We start from the raw sequence: 23,023 nt of genomic DNA, 5'->3' as shown, positions 1-23,023 counted from the left end.
GCAGAGGGCTGCTTACCAGGGTCTGGGAAGGTTGCAGGGTAACCCTGAGAGCCCTCACGCCTCCTTCCTAGAGGGCTGGTTAGGAAGCTGCCACCATACTTACCAGGCTTTGGGGAGGCCGTGCAAGGGCTCTGGGATGCTGTCCCAGAGTCCTCTGCTCTCTTCCTTAAGCAATGAAAGCTCAGATAAATGGAGAGCAGAGAATGGTGGATTTTCCAGGCTTTCCATGTATTTATTCGCCCTACTCCCATGTAAAGTTGCGATCTCATAAGCAAAGCAAGTGCAACTTGCAGCCTTGTGTTTTGCTAATCAGACTTAAATAGAAGTACCAACATTTATAAAAAGAAAGTTTCTGCCTGTTTGCGAGGTGAGTCGAGGAGCTGTAGAATAGAGCGGTTGCCACCCTCTCATCTTCTCCAACCTTAGGAGGAAGGCTGGAGGTATTCTGTCAGTGCGTTTTCAAGACAACTGAATAACCAAGGCATTACAAGCCAATCACATTAGTTCCTGTCACCCTTTTCTGCACACAACTGTTAAGAAAACAAAACACTGGGAAACCAAACTTGTCATGAAAATATAGGGTTTTTCATGTGTCTTTTAAAAAGTATTCTTGTTTCAAAGAACCCACATACATGTGGCAGGTGAAGATGCTTCTGAATCAAATTACTGTATGCTTACCATATTGACTTTCTGGACTAGCAGATTGGGGGTGGGGAACAAGGATGGTGAGCGACAGCAATCAAATACAGGCTGATTCATACATTTTACTGAGCCATGTTGTTTATCTGTTTTACATGTAGTGTTTCAAGTACACTTGAACAGCTGTGATAGCTCAGTCAGTAAAGCATGAGACTCTTAATCTCAGGGTCATGGGCAAAATATTCCTGCACTCTACAATACTGCACTTCTATCTGTTTTGGCTACTTCCTACTTAAGATAGAAGGGGATCAGGTCTTTCAAGGCTGCTAGGCCATAGATGTTGCTTCCCTACTGAAGTTTTTAAAATAGTTTGAAAATACAGCTTAATGGTTGACGCAGCAGTCATTGAACACAACAGTAGTTGTTAAACTATAATGCTTTTATGAGTAATCACAAATAATTAAGAGTGATCTGCCTATGCCATCATGGAAGTATACTTTATCATTCTTGATATTTGCTAGAGAAGTTGTAGCCCAGGGGTAAGTAATCTGTGACCTTCTAGATCATTTTGGATTCATCACTTCCATAAGCCCCAGGCAGAATTGCCCAATGGTCAGGGATGGTGGGAGCTGCAAGGCCACAGGCTAGCCATTCTTGCTGTAACCCCTTATGCCTGAGATTTGCTAAAATTCAAGTGTGCATAGTCTTTCAAGAAACAGCAGAGAGGCCTGTTGAGGACCTCCTACTTTAGTGCTTATGCATTTCCTCTCCTCCTGCGCTATGGAAACTGCTGCTTTCTCCTTTAAACTAATCAGAGTTTCCTGTTGCAACCTAACAGGGCCACACTGGTTAGTTTGTGGTGCGCTCAAACTAGAAAGCAGATGCTTCCTGCTTCACTGATGTGCTGGAGGAGAGAGAAGGGGTCGAGCAGGCTCATTCATTTAACACTAAACCATGGTTTGGCTGCTGTGCTTTAGTTTGGTCATTATGCTAAACCAGGCTTCCTCAACCTCGGCCCTCCAGATGTTTTTGGCTTACAACTCCCATGATCCCTAGCTAGCAGGACCAGTGGTCAGGGATGATGGGGGTTGTAGTCTCAAAACATCTGGAGGGCCGAGTTTGCCCATGCCTGGTATATTACTATATTACTATATTATATCATTACTATTCTTGCCCATCCTTCATCATAAGGTTCCTGGGTGAGTTGTAGCATAAAAATAAAAATAAAAACAACCCGTCCCATAATAACAACAACAACAAATGCCCACATTTTGGTCAGATTCACAAGCTCTAAATCACTGGTGGAAGATTCTCTCTGGTATATCCCGTTCACCTACCATAATGTGATATTTGAGAGATTTGTGCGATACATCGTGAAAAACCTTTTATAGAGTCCATTGAACCAAAAAATACAGAAAAGCTTATTTATAGTTGAAGAATATGCATATGGAAGTACTGCCAGCATTTCTGAGTATTCTACCATTTTGTCAACCTTTAAAAATATATTGATGTGGGTTTTGTGCACCATCCTGCCTTAGTAGAATTGTTCATGGGTCTCTTTGCTGGGAAGTTCTATAGGCATCAGTTGATCCTGGCGTCGGCCCCTCCAGCATTGAGTACTTGTTGCATACTTTCTGGAAGAAAAGGGAGGCAGGATCAAAGCAATATATTTTTACTATAAGAATTTCTATCCCTTACAGGCAACATTGGCAGTTGTGCTTTTGGAGCTAATTGAGTTGTGGTTGGCATGGGTCTTTGCCATCTTAGACCAGTGTGGTTTAGATATTTTTCTTTAAAGTTTTAACATTAAATGGAATTTAGTGAACTTCACACTTGTCATCAGATATGGTCTGACAACCATCATGTGACAGAAAACTGCTTGTTAAAAGATGAAACGCAAAGCTTGTTTTGAAGTGTATAAATCATGCAAATAGTACAAGTCTGCATTTTCTTTGCATACATAACATCAATTTATATGCACTGTTCCAAATTTTATAGAATTTGGATTTCTCTTAGTTTTTGCAAAGAACACACTGATGAAGAGACAGATACCATTTACAAAGAGCAGGTGAAAATATTTTTAAAGGCAATTTCTCAAACTCCTACAGTGGTACCTTGGGTTAAGAACTTAATTTGTTCTGGAGGTCCGTTCTTAACCTGAAACTGTTCTTAACCTGAGGTACCACTTTAGCTAATGGGGCCTCCTGCTGTCACTGTGCCGCCACCACGAGATTTCTGTTCTCATCCTGAGGCAAAGTTCTTAACCCAAGGTACTATTTCTGGGTTAGCGGAGTCTGTAACCTGAAGCGTCTGTAACCTGAGGTACAATTGTATTCTGAACAGGGAATTTAGACAAATAATAGTATTTTTAATGTTAAAAAAATGTAAAACAAACATGGCTGCAAGAGTGTTTTTCAATGCTAACTTCCCACCCCAGCTATAAAATTACTATGGATATATTACCTGGCTGACCTTACGAGTTAAAAGGTAAAGGTAAAGGTACCCCTGCCCGTACGGGCCAGTCTTGACAGACTCTGGGGTTGTGCGCCCATCTCACTTAAGAGGCCAGGGGCCAGCGCTGCCCAAAGACACTTCAGGGTCACGTGGCCAGTGTGACATCGCTGCTCTGGCTAGCCAGAGCCGCACACGGAAACGCCGTTTACCTTCCCGCTGGTAAGCGGTCCCTATTTATCTACTTGCACCCGGAGGTGCTTTCGAACTGCTAGGTTGGCAGGCGCTGGGACCGAGCAGCGGGAGCGCACCCCGCCGCAGGGATTCGAACTGCCGACCTTTCGATTGGCAAGTCCTAGGCGCTGAGGCTTTAACCCACAGCGCCACCTGCGTCCCTACCTTACGAGTTAGTTAGGAATAAAAAATAGTACTGTATATATAAGCATCAGCTGAGGTGTGAATTCTGCTATTAAAACAATGGACTGATTCAAAAATATCTTCAAAGGCCATGGGCGTAGATATTTGTCAGGAGGGGCAGAACCTCAGTTTGCAATGCATTTATTTTATTTTATTTTTTTATTTTTATTGATGAGGGGGACAGCTGCCCCCCCCCGGCTATGTAACAACATCTCACCTGGTTTTGTTAAAGGTCACAGAATTGGGCTCAGTGTGGCCTCTCCATGCAGGATTTATTAATAATGAAGCCACAGTATAGACAGCCTTGCTCTATGGAAAGCTTGCATATAGGTTCTGAGCCCATGAAGAAACCAACCACCGGGAATGGAGTCAGTGAGCTCTCAGTTCCCTTCAGCTGCTGCCATGTGTGACACATTACATGCCCACTAGATGGCAGTTTTTACTTCCAAGAGCATTTGTAACCTCATGAGGAAGGGTGTGCCATTTTTCACACTGCCTTACTAGAATTCTGTTAAAAACACTGTAACATCCATACTTACTGTTTTGCCAGTTTCATAGATATCTGCTCTAGGGAACATCCTTTTGTCTCGGGGATGAAGAAGACGACAAACGCCAACGCTGCCAGGCTCATCATGGCATAAACAAAATAGACCCACGGTAAACCAATGAGATCTAAGATTTTTTTAAAAAAATAAATAATTTGTTATTTTAGGAACCTTGTTCTCAGTCCAGGTCAGCAGAGCAGGGGGGAGGGGGAATCTGTGGCTTTCCAGATGTTGCTGAACATCAGCTCCAGCAAGCATAGGCAATGGCCAGAAAGGACAGGGGCCATCGGCCACTGCTCAGTCCCCTGCCTCCTCCCAAAATGTCACATGACATCGCATGTCACACATGTGACGTCACACACGCAACTGGCCCCTCAGTCATTGGTAAATGAGTTTCATTTCGCAGGCATGCCGTGTGCATGAACGCATTGTCTCTCATGCAAGGGTTGAGTCACAATAACCTTAGAGAAATGGGCCAAAGGGTGGGATTTTGAAATTCTCCCAACAGTTTTTCCTCAGAAAAATTGTCAGCTAAGAAATGTTAGTTCTCTAAGTGCAGAAGCAGCAATGTTATAGTGGTGGATGAAGGAAGCAAGGGATTAGAGGTCAGGAAGGACCTTTCTGAAATAATAAGCGAACCAGGAGAAACAGCCATTCTACAAAATCTGTGCTTTCTAAATGTTGCAGCGCAGTTCTCCAGCCAAGTAACGTATGCATTACATGTGCCTTTACATGCATATGTGTGAAAATAAGATATAAAAACACATTATATTAGGGAAAATATACTTTGCATGTATATTGGGCAAACTTGCACAACCCTTGGTCAAACACACACACACGAAATTTGAAGCCAACCATATTCTTGTGATTTTACACTCTTCTTAATGCTGCATTTTACGTTGTGGTGACCCATTATGCTCACCCTTACCCATACCAGCCTTACCTGTTGTAGTCAAAAAGGTTGAGGAGATTAGAAGATTAACACCCCAGTTCATGCTGGAGGTTAGAGCCATCGCTCTTCCTCTGATCCCACCAGGAAATATTTCACTCAGTACCAGCCAGGACACTGAAATTAAAAACACAAACGTAACAGTGTGTGGTGTTATGTAAGGGTCATCTAGTCTACCTTCGCAAACCTCTGTCCTGATACTATGCTCCCTCGTTCCACTAAACTGGGCAGGGGGGGAGGGGGGGCCACAGGTGCCAGAAGCAGCAAAGCCAGTGGGAGTTTTGGGTATTCCTTGATGCACAATACAGAATCAGGCCTGCACTCCTGCTTGTCTCTCCCCAGTATTGTACTGAGCTTCTTGCTGTACCTAGTTCAGCATACTAAAGCAAAACCACCTCAATACCTCAAAGGTACTGGGGCAGGGGGATGCCTGTGACCATGGATGGGGAAGCCTGGATAACTCAGTTGGTTAGAGCGTGGCGCTGATAACGCCAAGGTTGCAGGTTTGATCCCCGTATGGGACAGCTGCGTATTCCTGCACTGCAAAGGGTTGGATTAGATGATCCTCACGGTCCCTTCTAACTCTATAATTCTGCGATTCCAAGTCATGGAAGAACACATTATTTTCATTCTGAGGCTCACAGATGGTTCCAGACTATCAATATGTTGTGGGTGGGATATTAGTGGCAAACTATAATTGCACAATTATGGCAGATTTTGTGCTCTTCCAAACTGGACTTTTTGCGGTAAGGAAAGTGATGGCAAAATGTACTGGGAAGAGTGGGATAACAGTCATTTTACCTTCTGTTGTATAAGCTCATTACAAATCACCGCTCAATAAACAGCCAGAGAAGTATAATCTCCATGGAGACTTTGTGCAAACAGATCAGGAGGGATGCTCAATAAACAATTCTGAAAGCAACCTCAGCTTCCATTTTTAATGTCTCTAATTAAGAGGCCTCAGGTAGCTGGGAAATTTACTTAAGACATGTGTATGCTGTCTTTGACAGCAAAGCCCTCCCAAGGAAGTGGCAAAGCAGAATGAAAACATTTTTTTAAATTTTTTATTATTCTACCACAATCCAACTTCACAACGGAAAAACAGCAGCAATTTAAAAGCCCAATGTAACTGTTTTGTGAAAATGCAGTTTGAAATACAAATGTTTCAAATGTCTGGCCAAAGTGGGGATATGTACTTAACACTGTAGAACTGTAGAGTTTGAAGGGACCCCGAGGGTCATCTAGTCCAACCTCCTGCAACACAAGAATCATTTGCCCCACATGGGGCTCAAACCCACAACCCTGAGATTAAGAGTCTCATGCTCTACCAACTGAGCTATCCACCACCATCCCGCTTCTCTATGAGACCATTCCAAAGATATGGGGCTGCCACTGAACAGGCCTGCTTCCTAGAACAACACATCAGATAAACCAATGGTGGACCTGTGTACAGGGCCTCTGAAGCTGATCTATAAATGACAGCCAGGTTTGTAAGGGAGGCAGCAGTCCTTCAGATAACATAGTCCCAGAGTTTCAGTTCTTCTGTTTCAGCATCTCCTTGCATTGTTATAAAACTATTTTCCTTCTGCCACGAAGCAGCAAGAACCCAAAGGGATATGTCCACTTGGGCGATACCAGTACCCAGATGCCAGCTTTTTAAATTGGCAGCTGAAAATCTCCAAATCTCCATCTCTCTTTTCTCAACTGAAGAATCTGAAGCACTCTATCTGGCACAGTGCTTAGCTTCCCATGCCCATTCATTGAAGAAGCTACATTTCAGAATAGGATTAGACTGACCCCTGCCCACCCTTCTGCCTTTAAAGGACAACATTCCAATATCTGGTTGAAGTTCCTCACTGATAATGATTGATAAGTTTGGGTTTAAGAGTTAAACTGTACAGTTATCATAATAGTACTCTGGCAGATTAAATGTGGATGGAATGCAGGAAATAACCTCTTTGGGAGGCGAGTTATGGAAGGCTTTCACTGTGGCTGATGATATGAAAATAAAGTAGCTTAGAGTCTTTGGTCTGATGAACAAAACTTGCTCTGTTTCAGCTCTTATGTGAAACCCTCTGGCTTCTTATTGTGGGCATCCAAGCTGTATTCCAAACAGGCCTACGCAGAGTGTGCTTCTGACCTTGGAGGAGAGGATTACCTGTGAAACAGGCACTGAGCCAGAGCTAAAGACTCCAGACTTCCCAGCTCCATTAACTTCTCTGAGTTATGCATGTTTGCAGATAAGGGACAATACATACTGTTTTCTCCTGAGCACATATACCTGAGAAATTCATTTAAGAACTTTCTTTTTTGACCTTAACCCTTGCCACTGTAACAGGTGCAGCTATGTGGCTGTAATCTAAACAATATAGCAAAGAATTAACTTGGTTTTCTGACTTTTCTTCTTCTCTGTCTAGCAGGTTCAAGACTATTAAAGGAAAGTGGTGTGTGTGTTTCTTTAAAAAAGTAGAGTTCAAAGTACTTGAAATGGTTTATTGGGTTACAAAGGTACGCATTGTGGGGGGGGGTGGAGATCAGACAGATTTACAGCTTAGAAATGAATGAGGCATGGGATATGAAAGCCTCTGAAATAAATGCATGATTAAGAAGTGGTGTAAGCTGAGGGACAATAAGTAAAAGGGATTATTCGTCAAGCAATAGGGGTGGGGAAAAGAGAGCCATAGGCAAACTCGGCCCTCCAGCTGTTTTGGGACTACAACTCCCATCATCCCTATCTAATAGGACCAGTGGTCAGGGATGATGGGAGTTGTAGTCCGAAAACAGCTGGAGGGCCGAGTTTGCCTATGCCTGGCTGAATACATACAGCACATTTCCAAAGGCAAAAGCAACAAATGGACTAATGAATGCAAAAAACCCTGCTCTGTGAAGAAGGGACTCAGAAGGTACAGCTGATGACTTAGATGATGTTAGGAAGAAGCCCAGTGTGGCGTATGCACAGTCCTGTGGAACTTCTATTTATACATGCATATGATTGGGCTGTCTGAATCATTTGATGAGTTTTCTCAACTGAGATACAAGCCCTGAGAGAAATATGATCCTTGGGAGAGCTGATACTCACAGGGACATATTTTCTCTGCCTTCTCATCCAAACCAATCAAGGAAGGAAGGAAGGAAGGAAGGATTGTCCAAGCAAACCCAGCTTGTGCCTACAAGGCACTGAAAAGTAAAGCTCAGAATAGGCATCTTTATTTCTTAAACTTCAGGCATCACACAGATGCTTGAGACGACAATCCTATACACAGAAGGGGCTTGGCCGATTTGCTCCTCTGCTGTGCTTGTACCATGCTGGCCCTTTCCCCTCTCCCTCCCAGTAAGCAAGAGCAACTCACCTGCCAGGAAGCTAGCAGATTGGGCTCGCCCACACTTCCACTTGCCCTGTGCCTAGGAAGCCTTGGTCTGAGAGGTTTTCTGCTTGTTCCATACCGTTTGCCCTGCCATTTCCCCCCAGGAAAACCTGCTCTCTTCCACTGAATTGGAGCAAACCTCAATCTGCTGTAAACCCAATTGACATTTGCTCCAATTCAGCAGTAAAGAGTGGGTTTTCCCAGGGGAATGTGGTATGGCAAGAAGACATGTGGATGAGCCTGTCTAACAGAGCCCATGTCCCACCCAGCAAGCCACTCCTGCCCATAGACACTGTGGCCTCTTCTTACTTATCAGTCAAAACAACTTGCAACAAATAAATTGAAAAACACTTACTTGGTCCAAGTCCTATGGAGAAAGCAGCAATGTAAACAAGCAAGCAGGCCAAAGAGAGCCATTTCAGAGCTGATCGAACTTCCATTGCTTCTGTTGCTACCTGAGACTCTGTGTGGCTTGTTTCAGGGGCTCTGCCCCCCACTGACAAGGTCTTGTTCCACCTTTCCATATTAGAAATGTCAGCCTTCCATTGTGAAACTGTGCTGGACGAAGCCATGCTAGCAAATTGCTCCTCAAGAGTTTCATTTGTGGAGGTCAATTGTCCCACTCCGTGGAATGTGGCATCTTCCCAGGACTGGTTTCTACAGACAGCAGTGGCATTCACATGTATATTACGTGTGATCAATCCCATGGTGAACAATGAAACAGACATGAGGGATGAGCCAATAATAAGAAACGTCTTGCTTCCTATCTGGTCGACGAAAAGGGTGGCTGGGATTGTACTGACCACTTTGACCACTCCAACACCAGTAGAAGCCAAACTAGCTGCCTGGTTGCTCTGAAACCCAACTGCTTTCAAAACAGTGGAGGCATAAAACAAGATGTTAGGCTGTCCTGTTGTTTGTACAAAAAACACTAGAGTGATTCCGATCAGCATCCGAGTCCTCATATTGTCTTTTGAATGGAACAGATCCCAAAAACGGTACTGGTGCTCATCTTTCAAGGAAGATTTGATCATAGCAAGTTCTTTGCTGGTGTCTGTGGTTGTCCTGAGTTTTCCAAGCACTTGGCTGGCAGCTTCGTCAAAGCCTTTCATAACGAGAAAACGAGGACTTGGCAGAAGGAAATACAAAGCAATGGCCTGTAGAATCCCCAATGGAATGACCAGGCCAAACATATACTTCCAGCCATGGGAAACACTGGCAAAGGCATAATTTGAAACATAGGCAAAAAGTATGCCCACTACAATCATGAGTTCATTCAAAGACACAAGCAAGCCTCTTCTGTGCTGCGGGGCAATCTCTGCGATATACACACAAGTTGCGGTTGAGGAGAGTGAAATGGAAACGCCTATCACAATCCGCCCTATTATGAGGAGTCCGTATGAGGCGAAGAGTATCAGCACGAGACTTCCCAGTACAAGTAACCCAGATGCCAGCATAATGGCAACTCGCCTCCCATATTTGTCGATCAGGATCCCACCAGTCAACGAAGCAAGAAAGGCACCAATGAGAAGTGCACTTACAACTATCTCCTGTTGTCGGCATGAAAGGACTAGGATGCTAGTTAGCTGAAGAAGAGCTCCAGAGATAACTCCAAATTCATAACCCATCAGAAGGCCGCTGATAGCAGCAATGCCAGATGATAGAAGGGTGAGCATTCCGAATCCTGGAAATAAAGTTTATAGAAATATTCAGTTTTATTTTAGTATTTTCAGAAAGTACAGTATATCTTTGCCCAAGATTCTTAAGCCAACAGAGATGAAATTTCCATCCAAGATGATTAAAAAACAACCACCCAGATCTTTGTTTCTGATACTTCCAGTTATTAGAATTGTATAGTTAGTTTACTAATAATAACTACTTAAGCTTCATATTTTAAAAAGAGGGTATATGTCTGAGTGTCCCTAAATACTTGCATGCTTGCTTTTGTAGCTATTCCCCATGTTCTGAGCCCAACTGATCATGTAATCCTTGACTTGTTTAAATTTGTACTCATACTGTAATTTTAAGATCCGCCCGGTCAGCTCGTTTTCTCAATGGTTTTTTAATTACTACTTTTATGGTTTTGTTTTTGTACTTTGCACACATGTGTTTTAATTTTTATTGTAAGCCAGGCTTGATGCCAAACCGAAGAAGGCAAGATATAAATGCTTAAATAATAAATAAATAAAATTAAAATTGCATTGTGGGCCATAGCATGGCCCATTTAGAACTACATTCAGTTTCAAGTCAGGTGGCTCTGAAAAATCATGTATCTCATGTTGTTTCTTCCTAAAAGCCAGGTTTAGTTCAGTTATCATGATTAATAGTTCTGAATCACGTGCCTAAATCCTGTTGGTTGCCATGGTCATGTATTGGGCTGGATAATTCCACAGGTTAATTAAACAGCACTCCCTCTGTTTGCAACATTCAGGCTGTGAGTGCCATAACTAACGCAGCCAAAAGGGCACCAGACGCGTACAATAAGAAGACTACTGACAGACTGGGGGGGGGGACCCAAGGTTTGCAGAAGTGTATATCTTTATATATAAAGCTTCAGGGGGGAAACCCTCTGGGGAGGGGGGTGTTGCTGTGAGAACTGAGCATGCTCTGGTCATGGAATGTAGGCTGACTACTAGATAGGATAACGGGGGTGGGGTGGGGGTGGAAATGCTGGGGCAATTGCCTCAGGCGCATTTTCTGGGGAGAGAGGCTCATATCCCCCTCTTTGAGCCAGCCCTGCACCACTTTGTGAGGTTGGGATCTGATCAAATCCTAGCCTCACAAAGCGGCTTGAGGAGGGTGGCATGAGAAGGACGCCGTGCGCCCTTTGATCACAGCCTCCCCCTCCCCAAGGGGCTTGAACCAAAGGGCACGTGGTTGTTGCATCTTTCTCATGTCGCCCTGCAACCTCACAAAGTGGGACCGCCCTGTGGAGACATTGTGGCCTATCAGGTGTACAACAGTGCATTGTGCCCTGACAACCTCCTTACACTCCTTGTTTTGGCAATCTCAGAAAGGCAACAAGAAGAGATTTACCGAATATCTGGTGGGCTGTTTCTTGTGTCAGGTGGGCTGCATTTGGATCGGTGGGTCAGAAGTTGTGAAAGGGAATGGGGGTGGGGGGGTGGCAGCACCAAGCACAAGAAAGCAGAAAAGATAAAGGAAAAGTGGTAGTGAAAAGGAGAAGGGAAGAGAAAGCAATTTAACAGTAACCTATTTATTTATTAGATTTATAGACCACCCTTCCTTATAAGAGCTCAGGGCAGTTCACAGAATAAAATGCAGGATAAAACTAAGTAAATAACAAACTAGAAAGCAAAACAAAACAGCAAAGAACTTATTCTGATAATATACACATAATCGCTAATTATACCGAAACAACCCATTTTTAAAAACAAGTAAAGGACTTACCTTAATGCAACAAACCTAAATCTTTGCTAACCATCATACAAAACATCACACCTGAGCTTTGCAATGGAACATTAAAACTCTCAAGGTTCCTCCTTACAAAACCACAGTGTTATAATTAAAATGCATGTTGGTGCATAAACCCCTACAAGAATTATAACTGACAAGTAGGAGCCGCAACAGACTGGGAGCGTCGCTGTTCCGTGTTCAAGTTAGTCAGCGAGCCGTGTTTTTGCTCTACTCTATTCCAACCACAATGGATTTGTTCAAAGTAACATAGGTCTCCTTCAGGTAAAGGGCTGTAGCTCAGCCAGAGAGCACATGATTTCATGCAGTAGATCCCAGATCAGATACCTTGCATTTCCAGGTCAGAAACAGTAAAAGACCCATGTCTGAAATCCTGGTGTCACTACCAGTCAACATAGACAGTACTGAACTTGATGTACCAATTGTCTGACATGGTGAAAGGAAGCACCCAGTGTTCTTACTGCATAAAGTATTTTACACGTTGACTGCCATTCAGCCATGTTCCTATTAGCAATTGTGTGCATTGTAAAATGTCTTTTAAGAGAGTGCACTTTATAAATCCATGGCTAATTTTGTTTTAAAACTACTTTCTGTATGTATAAGAAACACACAAAAGCGTGAGCAGGCACTGAAAAAGTTTAAAACTTAAAATTCACTTTCAGTTGTCAAATGAAAAGGCCCCAAGATCAGTGGATTAAAGTATAATCTTTTCCTTATTCAGCACCAGTACATTCTGTGTGAATGTATTTACCCCATGTAGCTGTTTTGTGTTACTTTTGGAACTCGACAGCTTGGAAGTCAGTGAAAGACCAAGAATGAACAACATGTGGGATAAACAAACTGAAGCAACACTGACGCTGAGGTTCTTAAAAAAAAATTTAAAATAAATAAAAAATCTAGAAATAGCTACACTCCTCTTGGTGTGCTTAGAAACCAAAGCCAAAATCACTGGTGAAACATGGAAGAGAAGCATATTCTATAAAGTCTAGAGCAGGGTTTCCCAAACTTGGGTCTGTAGCTGTTGGACTACAGTTCCCATCATCCCTGACCACTGCTCATGCTAGCTAGGGATGATGGGAGCTGTAGTCCAAAAACAGCTGGAGACCTAAGTTTGGGAAACATTGGTCTATAGACTTGTTTTCACAACACAACACAACACAACCAGCCAGCAGCCATCATGGGCAACAGTGGTGCTCCAATGCTTAATGCGACAGAGCTGCAAAATCAGGGTATAGAAATTTATAAATAAACAAATACAAATTGCAAGCCCCATAAGAAAAGCCAGAAGCCAAAAGGCTTTTCAAAGTCCCAACTAGCCACCATCTCTTAAGTACACCTCAGTGATGCTGAGAAAATAAATGAGATCACTGGGGTCCTGTGTGTTTACTTCCCCAATTCCCTGAAAGCAGAGATATAAATGTGATGAATACCTAACATATTATAAAACTGTTAGTTCAAAAATAGCTCTTCCTTGTACATTAGTACAGTGGTACCTCAGGTTACAGACACCTTGGGTTAGACACTTCAGGTTACAGACTCTGCTAACCCAGAAGTAGTACCTCAGGTTGAAAACTTTACCTCAGGATGAGAATGGAAATTGCACGGCGGCAGCATGGGGGGTAGCGGGAGGCCCCATTAGCTAAAGTGGTACTTCAGGTTAAGAACAGTTTCAGGTTAAGAACGGACCTCCAGAACGGATTAAGTTCTTAACCCGAGGTACCACTGTAATTAGAAAGCCTAAAGACTAAAGGATTATTTTAGAAAGAAAGAAAGAAAGAAAGAAAGAAAGAAAGAAAGAAAGAAAGAAAGAAAGAAAGAAAGAAAGAAAGAAAGAAAGAAAGAAAGAAAGAAAGAAAGAAAGAAAGAAAAGATTGTCCCTTTGGCTCTTGTATTTATTGTTGCTAGGACTTTAGTCACATTCTATCACCATCTATTGCCCTGCAGGCACACTTGTCACTCAGACTATGTGGCTGTACCTGTTTGAGCAGGAAGCTTGTGCAGGCTGCAGTTGCTGCATTCCTCTCCTATATTCTGACATTGCTGGCTGAGGTCCTCTGTGTCCTGCGCAGGTACCATGGCTGTAGAAAAACAGCTCCCCAACTTGGTTACTTCTCAGCGATGATGCCAGGCTCTACAGCGAGAGCGTTTCACCCTTGCTGTCAAATCTGGTGCCTCTGGCTCTTCTGTCCATGGCAGCGTGGGACAGGAACAAAGTGAAATCTGGAAGTTACTGAGGGATCCGGGAGCAACTTTTTCTTTCTCTTCCAGCAGGTTTTGCCCTTTTTGGTGACACAGGCTGTTGCTATTTTGGGTAAGCCTATCATGAGCAAGTGGGAGGGCTTTTGCTCAGAGGTATTGTTTTTGCCTTTGAACAAATAGCTGGAGACCTTAGAGGGTTGCGCAGAGAGCTCAACAGGAGTTTCAGAGGTTTTGCTTACAGCTTTCCTCTCCTCCAAGCTGCGTATTCCCCCTTCTCCTTTTTTTCAATCTGTGAAAAAGAAAAAGAAAGAGTTAAAAGAGGCTGCTGTGTCAGCAAGAAGTGGTGCACTGAGCAAGCACACAACAGATGGTATTCATTACTGTGCCATTATGAGCAATTAAGAAATAAAGTAAGAAAAATGATCACTTTCAGCATACGAATTAGGTTTTAATAACAACAATAACAATAACCATCATCTGTGCCACAATAAAGAGAAAACAGAACCGCCACCTGAGAGAGGAAAATAGGTATACTCATAGACTGGAGAAGCTCAAAAGCTTCAAAAAATAAATGTCGGTGCCTGCCACAAAAAGATGGCCAAGTCGTAGCCAGTCAAGCCTTTCTGTGGAAGGAGATCCATGTGTGGAGAGCCCTAGTATGGCTGCTCCTCACCTCACAACAGCAGTGGCCACGGCATGGGAGCAAGAAGGGGAGGTGTGGGAATGGGGTTGACCCTGAAAGCCGGGGATGGTGGCTTCATAACTGGGCGGACGGAGAAAAGGGTACTTGGTAGTTGGAGTGTGTAGGAGAAGGCAGCTGCCGGAGGTTATCATGTGGGTGGTTTGTGTGTGAGGAGGGTTGAATGGAAGGAGGGAAAGGAAGCAGGGAGCTAGGCATGAAGGTGCAGAAGGGTGCAAAGAGGGCTGCAGAAGAGAAGACCAGAAGTGGCTCCCAGAAATGGGCCTGGGAAGGTAAAAAGCAAACTTAGTAGTTGGGTTGGATGGGGAAGCTCTAGGGAGTTAACAGGGGGTGGTAGGGGGTGTTGGGGTGACCAATGGCACAGCCCCTAGTATGTGTACACACACACATACATCCAGGTTCAAATTTCCACCAGTCCTCCACAGTTGTGACTGATGCCTTTCATTTACAGTTACAGAAACATGGGAACACATGTCCCTTACACTGAATGCCAATGCCCCAGACCTTATTGACAGGGATCTTAGGTATGTTCACATGATGCATGTGTCAATTTATTTATTGAACTTATATACCAACCTATACGTGGAAGTCTCGGGGCAGTTCACAGTAATGTCAGGTAATGTAATGTAATGTACTCCATGTAAGTACTTACTTTAAAAACAGCCTTTACATCATTTCTACAATATTGTGTCCTCTAAGTATATTAGTCTTTAATGACCTCTGTGCAGTAAGAATCGGTTGTAAACAGTGTGAGTGAGAAACAAATCTTTGGTTTTAGAGAAAGAACATTGCTACTGGGGAAGCAGCAAGAAGAGGCAATATTAAACTTATCCAAGATGCTTGGTATTTCAACACTTCAAAACAAAACTGGACAAAGACACACATCAAAAACCGAGGTGCTTCATTTCCTTGGAACTAAAAGAAATAACATGGAGCCAGCCCACGCTCCCTGCCGCCGCCGAAGAACAACTCAAGATCAGCACATATCGGATCACCAGTATTGTAGGACTAAAGTCTCTCTGACCATGTGTTGACTGACAGAGTGTGAAAGAAGGAGGCTTGAGCAACTAATCCCCAGACAGTGAAGCAATGAAGATCTAAGAGTCTGGACCGAAGATGGCACATTTTCACAGGATGGGCAAGAACTCTGCAGCCACTTGGAACATCCCGAAGTATCTGATGCAACAGCTCTGTTCCTTCTTCTTCCTTTGTTTACTGAACTAGGATGTGGCATTCTTATGCCCCCCCCCTAAAAGTGTCTCCCTATTTCCTTGAGGTTGGGCTTTATGCAAAACGTTCTACATAACACCACACACAGAAATTCATTTCCTACCCCTCCTATACCGGGGGTGCTGTATTATAAGGTCCTCTCTTCACACTCATCTGCCAATCATAATGATGAGCATTCTGCTATCCAGTATAAAATAGCACCATCTCTTTTGCATTGAAAGAAATGGGGATATGCTTTTCTACCAGCCCGATTGCAAATACAACAAAAAAGCATGAAGCCATACTCACATCAAACAACAGTAATGGGGTACTAGAGGTCTATTCCTCACAACCATTGTGAGGAAAGTTGAGCAGGTCCTGTGCATGCCTGTCATCTGCTGAATATTGATTATGTGTGCTATTACCGCTACCTTCAATCTGAGTTAGTAATGAGCAAGTTCAGAATGTGGTGCTGCATGCACACAATGCTAGCTAGGGACAGGTCGAAGCAGCTGGGAATCATCAAGGGTTAGGATTTTCCCAAAGTTGCACTTAAACACAGTAGATTCTGGTTCCAGAAGCTATCCAGCATCAGCTGCTGAAGTGAATGTGGGAGTTGACAGCAGCACTCTCCTGGTAAAGTTAAGCAGTGGATGAGGAGAGTGATGGAATTATGAGTCAAGTCAAGTCAACAGGCCCCAAAATAAATCAGGAGCAGCTGTTGAAGAAGAACTTAATTCTGCTTCTTTCTGGTCTCATTTTTTATGGCTTCTCAAAGTCTGACTCAAATGAATTTTCATAGCCATTAGGATGTGTTCTTTGTATAAATTGGGGACAAGTCACATTGAATGGATTTCTATCTACTATGCCACAACTGGAACTGCTCATTTGTCTTAAAATTGATGAATTCATGCTCACCAAAAGAAAAGAATTGTGTTTGTGACCTTATTACTAGTATTGCACACAACAGCAGATAATCTGTAACTCAGAGGGAAGCCATTCATGCCATGTTGGGTGAAAAGCTGAGACATCAATATTATTCATGCGCAGTTGTCGATCTACTGTAGGAAGGAACTGGAAAGGGCTCTGGCTGCAGTGAATGCATACAAACAAAGAGAGGAAGCACAGGCAAGTCCACACTGTTCAGTAAAGAAAATCCTTTGGAGAGAATGTATCATAAACCCAGAATGCACACTGTACGTACACTCAGTCAACAAAAGGCAGGTCACATCGCTTCAGATTTTTTCTCTGTGGGAGGGAATCGTAAGTACAATTAGCTATGTTCAGAATTCAACAGACATGTGACCTCATGAGCAATGCACTCCCCACAGCGCAAAATGTCTTGTTAACAAACATTAGTACCGTCCAATATCCCAGAACTGACGTCTATAAAGCAGCAGGCTATGTACATCATCTCTACAAGTTACAGTTACTGCAGTAAACCCACTGCTTTTATTCTGGTATTTTGAGAGTAAACCTGTCTTTTAGAACACTGACATAAATATGTCTAGAAGCCTGAACCCAATTATGATGTTTAAAGAAGTGCAAGCATGCATTAGCTGCACTTCAGGTTTTGCTGAAGAAACTGCTGGTGCACAACACTAGTGTCTCTACAGTCATAAGGTGCGGAGTTGACTTTAGTAAATTAAGTGTACACCTTTGACCTTTGAATTTAAGAGTCCAGAAGGGTAGCTGTGTTGTGAAAACAGCAAAGATGCAGACCATTCAAATAGGTTAAACCTATCAGCACCAGCCTGCAAAGAAGATGCATGCCTGAGACAATTTTTATTGATGCCTAGTGATTGAGCTAATGTAAGGTCCCATCACCTCCTGGCAAATAGAAGGGGAAGAAATGGAGGTAGTGAGAGATTTTACTTTCTTGGGCTCAATGATCACTGCAGATGGTGACAGCAGCCACGAAATTAAAAGACGCCTGCTTCTTGGGAGAAGGGCAATGACAGGCCTAGACAGCATCTTGAGAAGTAGAGATATCACCTTGCCAACAAAGGTTCGTATAGTTAAAGCTATGGTTTTCCCAGTAGTGATGTATGGAAGTGAGAGCTGGACCATAAAGAAGGATGATTGCCGAAGAATTGATGCTTTTGAATTATGGTGCTGGAGGAGACTCTTGAGAGTCCCATGGACTGCAAGAAGATCAAACCTCTCCATACTGAAGGAAATCAACCCTGAGTGCTCACTGGAAGGACAGATTGTGAAGCTGAGGCTCCAGTACTTTGGCCACCTCATGAGAAGAGAAGACTCCCTGGAGAAGACCCTGATGTTGGGAAAGATGGAGGGCACAAGGAGAAGGGGGCGACAGAGGACGAGATGGTTGGATAGTGTTTTCGAGGCTACCAGCATGAGTTTGACCAAACTGCGGGAGGCAGTAGAGGACAGAGGTGCCTGGCATTCTCTGGTCCATGGGGTCACGAAGAGTCGGACACGACTAAATGACTAAACAACAACAAGGTACCCAAGCTTTGGGGATATTTCTCTTTTCTCTTCTTGTGTAGCGGTGGGCTCTCTGCTTCCTCAAGTCTGTGTTCATAAACATCTAACATGTTCTCTGTCCACAGATGGAGGACTCTCTTGCCCATGATAGATCACACAACAACGCATTTATTGGTCTTCAAAATGCCACTGGGCTATTTGCTATTTCACATATGCATGCTTAAGGCACTTGTGAATATGTCTCATAAACCCTGAGGTTGTTACAGCAATAAAACAGACTTTGCAATGCAAATTTATCCCCTTCTTCATAACTATATATGGTACCGAATTGACAAGCAGCAGAACAGCACCAACTGGCTCCTGAAGGAGGAGGCAGGGCCCTGCAGTTATCATGCCATTGGCCACCAACACAACCCCTTCATAGGTACTTCACTCTTGGATTTAGCTGCACGGTTGCAGCTTCCGTCTGAAATTTAAGTGTAGAAATAAACAAAACAGCAACTTATTTATCACCTCATGCTAATCAGCCATGCAAATTATGCCATAGGCTGCATGGCTCTGCACTCCAACAGGTTTGTAACAGATGCTAGGTGCTGCAGCATCTAGGTTTGTTTTCTTTCCCTCCCTCCCTCCCTCCCTCCCAATTTCTTTTCCTTTTGTGCCATGATTGTAAGCCTAAGGCAGGGACTGTTGTCAATGATATAGAATCATAGAGTTGAAAGGACCCCAGGGTCATCTAGTTCAACTCCCTGCAATGCAGAAATTTCAACTAGAGCATCCATGACAGATGGCCATCCAACTTCTGCTTAAAAACCTCCCATGAAGGAGAGTCTACCACCTTCCAAGGGAGTCTGTTCCACTGTTGAGCAGCTCTTACTGTCAGAAAGTTCTTCCTGATGTCTAGTCAGAATCTCCTTTCTTGTAACTTGAAGCCATTGGTTTGAGTCCTACTCTCCAGAGCAGGAGAAAACAAGCTTGTTCCCTCTTCCATGTGACAGCCCTTAAGATGCTTTGGGAGATGCTCTGCGAACCTTTTGTCAGCTGTAGAGTGGGATAAATATGTTTTCCATAAATAAATATAGATATATTTGGCAGAACTCTGAAATACAAATTGACCTGGTAGTCCTGTATTTCGATGCCAGACATGTGAAGATTGGCTTTTGTGGTTACAAAGTGAATTACTCTGTGCATGCATGCTGGGTGCTCAATTCCACTCAGTCTGATAAAATACCATCAATACCATTCCGGGCCTGACAATGACTTCTAAAACAAATTTCCTACCTGAAATTAGGGAGCCATAGCATGTATGTGTGTATGTATGTATGTATCATCCATGTTATCTATCTATCTGTCATCTATCTTGGGGTGGTGGTGGTTGTAAAAGTGACTACCTCGACACATAGTCTATGCTTATAGGCTTATGCTATGTTTACAAGATGTGGTCATTCCCAGTTGTAGATCCCCACAAAAATAACATCATATAGCAGGGCCAGGGGACCTGTGTCCCTCCAAGAGGTTGCTGGATGAGAGTTCCAACACTTCAACCCAAACATCCTCTTGAGGGACACAGGCTCACCAACCCTATCACATGTCAGGTGTCCAAAGGACTTTGCATACATAACATTATTCATTCCATTCCCTTAGTCTTCCCATATGTGGCAAATATCAGCATCAGCTTCAGTATACAGGTGGTTATCACAGGCAAACAGCATGGAAGAAAAGGGTTAGCCCCCCCCCCTTATCTCAGCACTGCAGTCCTGATCACATTCAGGGGCCCATGCGATGGCTACTGAGATTACAAAGAAACAAGTAGGGCAACCAGTCAAAGGTTTTCTGGTGTCATATCTAGGCTGCAAACACACTCCCATTTGCTCTGCGTCCGGTGCACTCCCACTGCTTGTTTGGGAAGCAGCATACACACAATGTTCACTACAGTCCATAGGTATTGTGTCATTTTTAAAAATGAAATATTGCCATCGTCCCCCCCCCCCAAAAAAAAACCCAGCTTCAGCCCAGCTGAGAAAAACAACCTCATTGAGTTTTAAGCCAGTGATGGGTACACAGCCCTAGTTTGGTCTTGTGAGGAGCTGTCAGTTTTGACAGCGGGTGCTAACACAGGAACATAAAGGAAAGCACAGCTTTGGTCTGCCAAAGATCCATCTAGTCAAGGATCCTTTAGTCAAAGTTGCCAACAAGATGCCTGTGAAAAGTCCAAAACCAGGAACTGAGGGCAGCAGTGCTCTCCACACTTGTGATTCACAGCAACTGGTGTTCAGAGGCATACGGCCTCCAACAGTGGAGGGAAAACACAGCCATTGTGGAGGAGCCTGGGGCGGGAGGGAAAATAGCTCATTTGGTTAGAGCGTGGTGCTGATAAGGCCAAGGTTGCAGGTTCGATCCACGAATTGGATAGCTGCATTGCAGGGGCTTGGACTAGATAATCAGGGTCCCTTCCAACTCTACAGTTCTATGAAAAGTGGTCCAAGGATGTGGCCACAGCTAAGTGCCACCCTGAAGCAGCAGCTTCCTCACTCACACTCTAGTCTTAGCCACTGAGTTTTCCTGCCTTCTTAGTGGGAGAAAACGACCTGGAAACTGGAAAACATCCTTTCCCCTTTCTTTTTAACAAAAGATACCACTGCGTATGCTTTTACAGCTGCCTTTAAATTTTCCGGCAGGACTGAGCTGTGGCATTAAAAACAAGCTCAGAGTTGAAGTGGCCCCTCTTCTGATAAAGCCCTGGTGAAAGATGCTTTCTCATATTTGGGCTCTACATAATCATGGTTTCTTTTTTTAAAAAAGAATGTCAACCACAAGGGTTTTTGGAAGCCAACATTGAATGACAATCTGTCCTCTCAGTTGCCCGAGACCCTCCAGCCCAGCCTTCCCTTTCCCCCTGCCCTTTGCTCGCCCAGGTGTATGACCTTACCTGCTGTTGCCAGGCAGCAGGGCTGCAATCTCTTCTGCAGGGTTTCCTTTCTCTCCCTGACCTGAGGCTGTGAGAAGCGAGGAAGGCGGAGAAGCAGGGAGACGCCGGCCGACCTTTCTACGGCTGCCTCTTTTCAGCTGCTAGAGTGGCCCCTGCTGACAGGAGGGGAAACTGCGGGACTCTCTCCCAAGTTAAAACGAGGCCTGCAAGAGAAAAGCGATATAAGAGAATGGCTCGGGTGTTTGGCCTCCATTAGAATGTGCCAAAAATGCAATTTGCAAATAAGACAAGCACAAGCTTGTGTCAAGGGAGAAACGTGCTAAGAGGAAGGCACCGTGATCAACTCCCGCCCGGGAACCAATGTCCCCACTGTGGAAGGACGTGTGGATCCATAGTCACTTACGGACTCGTTGTTAAAACCATGTTTATGCAAGACAATCTTACTCGGCTACGAGTGATTGCCAAAGAAGAAGACATTAAAAGCACACCACTTCCCTCAAAGAAGCTCAAGAACTGTAGTTTACCCCATTACACAGTACAGTTCCCAGGATCCTTTAAATGTACAATATGGTATGTATGCAGCAGTAATAATAACAACAACAACAACAACAACAACAACAACAATAACAACAATAATAATAAGCCAGGACTAGCTCTTTCCTAGGTACTGATCTGACATTCAATAGACTTTTGGGTCAGGAATCTGAGACCCTCGTTCCAACAGAGGATTTTCCCTCTGTCTCTGTGTTTCTGATTTTAGAGTCCTTTAGACATGATATAGGAATTTGCCACCTGAGGTTCCCGGACTGGAACCTGCTTCTCCCTCCAAGCGAGTTTGCAACCATAAGAACTATGTAACAAGGTCTATCCTGCAAGACGGCAGAAAATCCCAAATAACCGTAGTGCCTCATCCGATAAAGAAAGAAGCCACTGCATGTGCTATGTAACAAATGAAAACTTTATTCCGGGTGTCAAAACATTGTATGTAGTTACCTCTCAGGAGGTTTCAAATTGTATGTGTTACTTTGTGCTTGTTACTTTGTGTTCAGTGAATATCTAAATGGAAATTGCAACCTTTCCCAGTAATTGTCACTTCCTTATGTAAACTATGTTTCTTGGGAGGATGAAGGCCTACTCTGTATCCAATCAACCATGCACTATCTGCTGCAACTGTGAAATCTTGAAAATCTATGGTTAAATATCAGCCACCAGTCATCCTTTCTTCCGTGCACTTGGGAAAAGAAAGGGTCGGCGTGTTCACTCAGTCACCTAGACTATACTTAGCATTTGACGTGCCCAGAGGGAACAATCTCCCCACACTCCACCTAAACCCAACACCCATCCACAAAGCCCCAGGTAACCCATGGCATACTTTCTTACATGTACATGATGTAGGCCTGGCACAAACAGGGAGGACATGGGAAATGTAAGATCACCACCAAAGGATATAAAAGCAGGGCCTATCTTTTGTTCTGGGTTCTCTCACCTGCCTCTCACAGACGTGGAAGGGGAGGGGAAACGCTGTTGCAACAGTACTTCAATAAAGATCAGGTCTACTAACCGCCTTGCTTCAAATACTTTGGCCTCAGGCTCCTTCCATCCCGACTGACAAAGGGCTCTTTGAGCTTCTTTGAGTGCGGGGAGGGTTCTGTTGGGTTCAATCTCTCTCCCGTTCATTGCATTCATCAGACATAAGGTACAATCTGCAGAGGAGAAGGCAGGCAGGTAGATGGT

At 43.8% G+C, this 23,023-nt stretch overlaps 1 protein-coding gene and 1 long non-coding RNA gene across 2 annotated transcripts; both read right to left on the bottom strand.

The window, feature by feature from the left end:
* Nucleotides 1-1,060: 1,060 nt before the first annotated feature.
* SLC2A12 (solute carrier family 2 member 12) lies at nucleotides 1,061-21,385 on the bottom strand. The gene is made up of 6 exons (XM_081907159.1): nucleotides 21,290-21,385; nucleotides 13,778-14,289; nucleotides 8,722-10,050; nucleotides 4,996-5,118; nucleotides 4,047-4,179; nucleotides 1,061-2,273 (listed from the first exon to the last, which is right to left on the bottom strand). Exons 2-6 carry the CDS (start codon nucleotides 13,875-13,877, stop codon nucleotides 2,174-2,176), a joined length of 1,785 nt encoding a protein of 594 aa, XP_081763285.1. The 5' UTR covers nucleotides 13,878-14,289; nucleotides 21,290-21,385; the 3' UTR covers nucleotides 1,061-2,173.
* LOC309367694 lies at nucleotides 3,022-3,596 on the bottom strand. Its single transcript, XR_014167289.1, has 2 exons — nucleotides 3,490-3,596; nucleotides 3,022-3,111 (listed from the first exon to the last, which is right to left on the bottom strand). It is a non-coding gene; the product is annotated as an uncharacterized lncRNA (long non-coding RNA).
* Nucleotides 21,386-23,023: the final 1,638 nt, after the last annotated feature.

This window comes from Podarcis melisellensis (assembly GCF_964234715.1).
Source record: "Podarcis melisellensis genome assembly, chromosome: 3".
In the NCBI taxonomy this organism is placed as follows: domain Eukaryota; kingdom Metazoa; phylum Chordata; class Lepidosauria; order Squamata; family Lacertidae; genus Podarcis; species Podarcis melisellensis.
This window is presented reverse-complemented; position numbering and strand designations above follow the sequence as displayed.

Coding starts and splice junctions, on each gene's coding strand:
- SLC2A12 (XM_081907159.1), bottom strand. CDS start 13,877: ATGGTACCTGCGCAGGACACAGAGGACCTCAGCCAGCAATGTCAGAAT. Junction 10,051..13,777: donor CAAGCTTCCTGCTCAAACAG/GTACAGCCACAT, acceptor CTTTATTTCCAG/GATTCGGAATGCTCACCCTT. Junction 2,274..4,046: donor TCTATGAAACTGGCAAAACA/GTAAGTATGGAT, acceptor CTTTTCTTCCAG/AAAGTATGCAACAAGTACTC.